This window comes from Salmo trutta, chromosome 9, assembly GCF_901001165.1.
Source record: "Salmo trutta chromosome 9, fSalTru1.1, whole genome shotgun sequence".
Lineage (NCBI taxonomy): Eukaryota > Metazoa > Chordata > Actinopteri > Salmoniformes > Salmonidae > Salmo > Salmo trutta.
The window spans coordinates 19,652,612-19,659,885 of NC_042965.1; the positions used below are offsets into that span (position 1 = coordinate 19,652,612).

Sequence of the window (7,274 nt, forward strand, 5' to 3'; positions counted from 1 at the left end):
TTCTGTTGCTATACATTTTGAAAGTGCAGAACAAATTGTTAAATTGACTACGTCCGTTCTAGCTCGCTCATTCATGTCTTAATCGGAATTATGGATTGCCTCTTATCCGCTCGCCGTCCCCTTATACCATAGTTTGTACATCTCAATTGTCAGTAGAAACCACATTTGTTTAAGAAAGTCAGCCATATCAGCTATGTTTTTTTAAAAGGCAGTAAATGAGTCTGAATGAAGTGTTTCGCTGCCAGACAAGGCTCCGCTGATGGCCAGTGGTGTTGTGGTAAGGTGTTGGGACTGCTGTTGGGACAGCTTTATGTAGGCCCTAGCAGTTTGTGGGCACCGTTTGTCAACGTTGTAGTGCAATTAATGTATTGTTTAGTGTTGTGTAGCATATTGGGATGCTGGCATGCATCCCAATATGTTTTGGGGGAGTTTGCCCCACCAAGATTTACATGCTAAAATGGCCACTGGCACAAATTGGCAGAAGAGAGAAGTGCATTGTGCATCTGGGCACATGGTCAATCAGACATCTGCGTTGGCCATGCAGCATTTTTGGTGATACGGCCTCAGGGCAGGAATGGCCTCATTAGAAGTCAGGGCATTCATACTTATTGACCTTCGCAGAGCAGTGCAGAGCTGTTGTCAAGGAAGTGAGTTTGTGTTTATACAGGATGTACTGCCCCACCTACCGTCAACCAATCATGTCAATGCTGAATTATACAGAGCCCTCCACATTGTTAAACATTTTTGGGAGGCGCATGGCGATGCGGTACAGAGCTCGATTTGGCCTCTGCATGCCTCTGGAGGCTCCGCAATTGTGTCACACCCTCCATATGGAGCTTCCGACCACATTTTCTAATCAAACATAAATTGGCTTTTAGTCTAGGCCTCCTCAATGGATTAAGTCACTGAGATGGGCGCAAATATATACAAATATATATCTATTTGTTACTGCTCGACTAAAACAATCTCTGTCGACCAACAGCCTAATGACCAAACAATCGACCAGTCGACTAATTGGGGTCAGTCCTACTGGGTCATTTAGTTTGCAGGAAGCTCTTGATGTTCTGGCGACACAGAGGGCAGTTTCCAAACTCCTGGATCACTCTGGTGGCACACTGGAGACACAGGCACTGGTGGCCACACTGCAGGCTGATACAGGCCTTCTGGCTCATACACACTGCACAGTCCTCCACGCTCTCACAATCTGCAATCAAATGAGATACGCTCAGTTACATGACCTATAAGGTCAAGTGGGACTTGGCTCAGCCTCACTTTGAAGTTAGGGTGGCTAGTGTTGTTGTGTCCATAAGGTTGATCCGGGTGTAATTTCTGCTAAACCTAGGGTATGGCAAAGTTACAGAGCTGGGGGGAGGTATTTAAAAAAAATAGTTAAAGCTCATTTACTGCACTTCTACACAATTTCAAAACTCTAAAATACTATTTGGAGAACAGCAAAAACTAGCTAAACTGACTCCAGCCATTATCACCTTAGCTGCTGTAGCTTCATTCACCTCAACACATGTCATACAGTAATTAGCTGCTACACCATAGCTCAGCACCGGGATTAAAAACGAGTTTAGTTTCATGTCAAGTCAAACATCAGTTACCTAGTGTCCTAGTCATCTACAGACACCTTCCATCTCTGCACTGTTTTGAGAGAAAAGTCGCGCTGTCCACCAGCCAGCTCCGAGGTGTCCACATGGGCCTAAAACACGCTCTCTACTACCGCGCCAGTCTGCTCTGAGCCATCTGCATGATCCTAAAGCCAGCCCACTAATACCACTAAACTGCATTTGTCTTTTAATGGGGATTGAAATTGTTGGTGTTGAGAGCTAAGGTATGGCAACCGCTATACTCTGCCATACCCAATAGACGCCCCTGAGTCCGACAGTACGTGAGGCTAACATATACTGTATCTATGTCCTTGAACAAATGTGGCTTAGATGTTTCTGTAAATGTTAAGCTACACAAGTAGTACGTGTGTAAAACGTTAACTTGTAGAAATTGTAGGTTTGCCAAGCATGTGACAATAGAAACATATATATTTTAACATTTAAAAAAATAATACCTTAGATTAAATATCAAGATATTATACTCAAATTAAGTACCTTTTTCATAAATAAATATCCAAAACAAGATAGCAGGAGTTTATTGTATCAATGTGATGCTTACCTGATGTCTGCTTAGTCGCTGGACGGGGAAGAAGATAGCTGTCATGACTGTCATCACAAATCTGTCTCACATTCACATGGTTGTCAATATTGAGCAAGGTGTGTCTCTGAAGAGCAGAACAGGAGGAACGCCGTTGAGGAGCAGGACAGGACTTTTGATTCCCCAAAAACTCTTTCTTCTCCGACCCTACAAGATATAACCAGATTTGTGGTTAGTCACTGACACTGACAGATAGACATAATTTCAAACCAATAAATCAAATTAGACTACACTGTTCATTCATACATGTTCCATTGATTTCTGAACTTACCCAGTAAGAGCACAGAGCAGGTCTGCCCATACACGTCAATCATGGCCCACAGGGGACGGCTGAGGTCCACTCCCTTCAGCAGTTTGTGTTTTCGGCTGTTTTTTCGGCTGTTGGCACTCCTGAAATACACTGTACCGCCATTGGAGACCCAGAACTCCAGCTCTGAGCCTGGCAGGCAGCAAGTCTCAGGCACAGGAGCGGCCCAGTGGCCAGGGAGGTCTGTGAGGTCTGGGATGGCCAGGGAGGGCAGGGCTCTGGCAATAGGAAGCACATTGGTGAAGCCCACACGCATGGCTCCATGCCAGGTCAGCTTGCACAACTCCACTCGTAGATGCACCCTCTCCTGGGGCCGTACCGTGCGGCTGCTGAACACCAGGCCGTGTCTGAAGGTGACCCCAGTCCTGTCTGCCCGCCTGGCTCCCTGGCTCAGGCTCACCAAGGCCCCCACCACCTCCTTATGGAAGGTCAAGGGGCCCAGGCAGTGGGGTCCACAAATGTGTTCTGGCTCAGACTCTAAAGGAGATTAAAAAAGAACAACCACGGTTAATCATTGTAATGCTACAGTACCTCAGTCATGATAAAAAAGATGGTTGTGATCAAACAAAACTAACAAAGAATGTATGTCTGAAGGTGACTGAGAATGAAACTGAAACTGCTTTACTGAAAGACTTTTTTTTTTGTGCCAACAAAGTAGATCAGTATAAAGAAGTCTAGTCAAGGGATCTGAATGACAACAATTTGTTTCGCATTCAGTAACTTTAAATCTCTAATGATATCTGGTGCCATTCTAAAGTGTATAGTGGCTCATGATAACAATGATCAATACTAAATGTTACTTCTAAAATGAAAAATTAGATGAGTGTTATTAGCTAACTAGTACAGGGTGGATCCTTTGAGTTTTGCATTGACACTGCCAGCAGGAAAGGCAGTTATAGGTATAGACATAGATAAATAAATACAGGAGAGTAACCTGGTTAAGGAAGAGGCTTGTTCACATCACATACTTGTTTACAGTGCACTCACCAAGTTATCTGATTTTGGCCCCCATTACATCACATGTCTTAAACTTGTTTCAATGTAATTGTTCAACAAAACACTATTCGTGATTGAATATCACATTAATAATTACCTAACCCTCCTTTCAACCCAGATCAGACAAGCCTTTGGAAAGCAGATCTTTTGTCAGTAGTATATTAACTTGCTAGTCATGCCAAAAATGGAATAAAATAAAATACTTAGCCAATCAACTGAATAGATGACTGGTTGCCACACAATCTCTTTTTCTACTGTCCTCTCGGAAAGGAAGTCAAGTCACAGCCATAGGTAACTGGCCATGTACAGTATGCCAGTGCTGTGAATTACTGGCTGTATTGTCATCTGTGCTTACTGGAATCCCTTGACGAATATGTGTATAATTAATTGAAGGAACAATACAAAATCTTTGAGCGGTTTCAGACATGCACAAGAAAGTTTTTCTGATCTACTTACTTAGAAATAAAAACTCAGCAAAAAAAGAAACATCCTCTCACTGTCAACTGCGTTTATTTTCAGCAAACTTAACGTGTAAATATTTGTATAAACATAACAAGATTCAACAACTGAGACATAAACTGAATAAGTTCCACAGACATGTGACTAACAGAAACTGAATAATGTGTCCCTGAACAAAGGGGGGGGGGGGGTCAAAATCAAAAGTAACAGTCGGTATCTTGTGTGGCCACCAGCTGCATTAAGTACTGCAGTGCATCTCCTCCTCATGGACTGCACCAGATTTGCCAGTTCTTGCTTTGAGATGTTACCCCACTCTTCCACCAAGGCACCTGCATGTTCCCGGACATTTCTGGGGATAATGGGCTTAGCCCTCACCATCCGATCCAACAGGTCCCAGACGTGCTCAATGGGATTGAGATCCGGGCTCTTCGCTGGCCATGGCACAACACTGACATTCCTGTCTTGCAGGAAATCTCTCAGCCTATTGCGGACAGTCTGAGCACTGATGGAGGGTTTGTGCGTTCCTGGTGTAACTCTGGCAGTTGTTGTTGCCATCCTGTACCTGTCCCGCAGGTGTGATGTTCAGATGTACCGATCCTGTGGAGGTGTTGTTACACGTGGTCTGCCACTGCGAGGACGATCAGCTGTCTGTCCTGTATTCCTGTAGCGCTGTCTTAGGCTTCTCACAGTACGGACATTGCAATTTAATGCCCTGGCCACATCTGCAGTCCTCATGCCTCCTTGCAGCATGCCTAAGGCACGTTCACGCAGATGAGCAGGGACCCTGGGCATCTTTCTTTTTGTGTTTTTCAGAGTCAGTAGAAAGGCCTCTTTAGTGTCCTAAGTTTTCATAACTGTGACCTTAATTTCCTACCGTCTGTAAGCTGTTAGTGTCTTAACGACCGTTCCACAGGTGCATGTTCATTGTTTATGGTTCATTGAACAAGCATGTTTAAACCCTTTACAATGAAGGTCTGTGATGTTATTTGGATTTTTATGAATTATCTTTGAAGGACAGGGTCCTGAAAAAGGCACATTTCTTTATTTGCTGAGTTTATATATACACTACCATTCAAAAGTTTGGGGTCACTTAGAAATGTCCTTGTTTTTGAAAGAAAAGCTCATTTTTTTGTCCATTAAAATAACATCAAATTGATCAGAAATACAGTGTAGACATTGTTAATGTTGTAAATAACTATTGTTGCAAGAAACGGCTGATTTTTTATGAAAAATCTACATATGGTAGGCGTACAGAGGCCCATTATCAGCAACCATCACTCCTGTGTTCCAATGGCACGTTGTGTTAGCTAATCCAAGTTTAGCATTTTAAAAGGCTAATTGATCATTTGAAAACCCTTTTGCAGTCATGTTAGCACAGCTGAAAACTGGTGTTTTGATTAAAAAAGCTATAAAACTGGCCTTCTTTAGACTAGTTGAGTATCTGGAGCATCAGCATTTGTGGGTTCGATTACAGCCTCAAAACGGCCAGAAACAAATTACTTTCTTCTGAAACTCGTCAGTCTATTCTTGTTCTAAGAAATGAAGGCTATTCCATGTGTGAAATTGCCAAGAAACTGAAGATCTTGTACAACGCTGTGTACTTCTCCCTTCACAGAACAGCGGAAACTGGTTCTAACTAGAATAGAAAGAGGAGTTGGAGGCCCTGGTGCACAACTGAGCAAGAGGAAAAGTACATTAGCGTGTCTAGTTTGAGAAACAGATGCCTCACAAGTCCTCAACTGGCAGCTTCATTAAATTGTACCCGCAAAACACCAGTCTCAACGTCAGCAGTGAAGAGGCGACTCTGGGACGCTGGCCTTCTAGGCAGATTTGCAAAGAAAAAACCTTATCTCAGACTGGCCAATAAAAAGAAAAGATTAAGATGGACAAAAGAACACAGACACTGGACAGAGGAACTCTGCCTAGAAGGTCAGCATCCCGTAGTGAAGGGAGAAGTATACAGCGTTGTACGAGATCTTTAGTTTCGTAGCAATTTCTCGCATGGAATAGCCTTAATTTCTCAGAACACGAATAGAATGATTAGTTTCAGAAGAAAGTTATTTGTTTCTGGCTATTTTGAGCCTGTAATCGATCCCGCAAATGTTGATGCTCCAGATGCTCAACTAGTCTAAAGAAGGCCATTTTTTTTGCTTCTTTATGTCTTTCAGTAAAGCAGTTTCAGTTTCATTCTCAGTCACTTCAGACATACATTCTTTGTTAGTCTTGTTTGATCACAACCATATTTTAGTGTCTTTAATCAGCACAACATTTTTCAGCTGTGCTAACATAATTGCAAAAGGGTTTTCTAATGATCAATTAGCCTTTTTAAAATGATCAACTTGGATTAGCTAACACAACAAGCCATTGTAACACATGGCATGGTTGCTTATAATGGGACTCTGTACACCTATGTAGATATTCCATTAAAGAAATCAGCCGTTTCCAGCTACAATAGTCATTTACAACATTAACAATGTCTACACTGTATTTCTGATCAATTTGCTGTTATTTTAATAGACAAAAAAATGAAATTTTCTTTCAAAACAAGGACATTTCTAAGTGACCCCAAACTTTTGAACGGAAGTGTATATATTGTACTACTCTAATGTTTGTAGATATAAAGATCAACTTCACATGAGACCATTATAAGTGGTAGGTCTGTATCTTTGAAAATGTACATATAGAGTTATCATTTTCCTCCTATAACAATTACAACACAGTTGTCATCATTCATCAATAAGAAGCCATCCTTACCAAGGCTTCTGCTGACCATCTCCTTCACCATCTTGTGCAGGTTGCTCTTCGTATGCTCTGCAATTTATAGTACATACACCTACAGTAGGTTGAGTATAGTTCTAAGATGGTGGGAGTGTTTGCTGTATTTATACCCCTCTCAGTCTGCACATGTGCCTGTAGTTTATACACAAATCATAACTCATCACATAAGGGAAGAGAAAGGGGATGGCTAAGGGGAGGGACAGTTCTCTGGAAAATACCTACATTCTAACAACGGATGCTGCTTTTTTCTTCTGGTGCCAACACTCACTTCACTCTACTGAGTCATGTCAAGTCAAAAATAAAATCTATCATATGATTACTACAAGTTAGTTATTGTACTAAAATTATCAATTTTTTATTTGTTTTATGCAACACCATTTTACATTTTATGATATCTTTGAAAACAGTACAGATAATTTTTTGAAAGCATGATCAAACTGTTGTAGGAAATAAACCACCGTTTCTAACAACTACAGCACATCATATAGGTATCAAGTTAGAGTGGTATTACTTTCATTTCACA

The 7,274-nt window shown here is 41.7% G+C and overlaps 1 protein-coding gene across 1 annotated transcript; it reads right to left on the bottom strand.

Moving 5' to 3' along the window:
- Positions 1-546: 546 nt before the first annotated feature.
- LOC115199630 (E3 ubiquitin-protein ligase NEURL3) lies at positions 547-6,871 on the bottom strand. Its single transcript, XM_029761950.1, has 4 exons — positions 6,728-6,871; positions 2,483-2,995; positions 2,173-2,358; positions 547-1,204 (listed from the first exon to the last, which is right to left on the bottom strand). Exons 1-4 carry the CDS (start codon positions 6,756-6,758, stop codon positions 1,035-1,037), a joined length of 900 nt encoding a protein of 299 aa, XP_029617810.1. The 5' UTR covers positions 6,759-6,871; the 3' UTR covers positions 547-1,034.
- Between the last annotated feature and the right edge of the window lie 403 nt (positions 6,872-7,274).

Excerpts from the sequence above, each read along its gene's own strand:
- LOC115199630 (XM_029761950.1), bottom strand. The coding sequence starts at position 6,758 with ATGGTGAAGGAGATGGTCAGCAGAAGCCTTG. Across the intron at positions 2,359-2,482 it reads CTGCTCTGTGCTCTTACTGG|GGTCGGAGAAGAAAGAGTTT; the intron begins GTAAGTTCAGAA and ends TATATCTTGTAG. Across the intron at positions 1,205-2,172 it reads AGCGACTAAGCAGACATCAG|ATTGTGAGAGCGTGGAGGAC; the intron begins GTAAGCATCACA and ends ATTTGATTGCAG.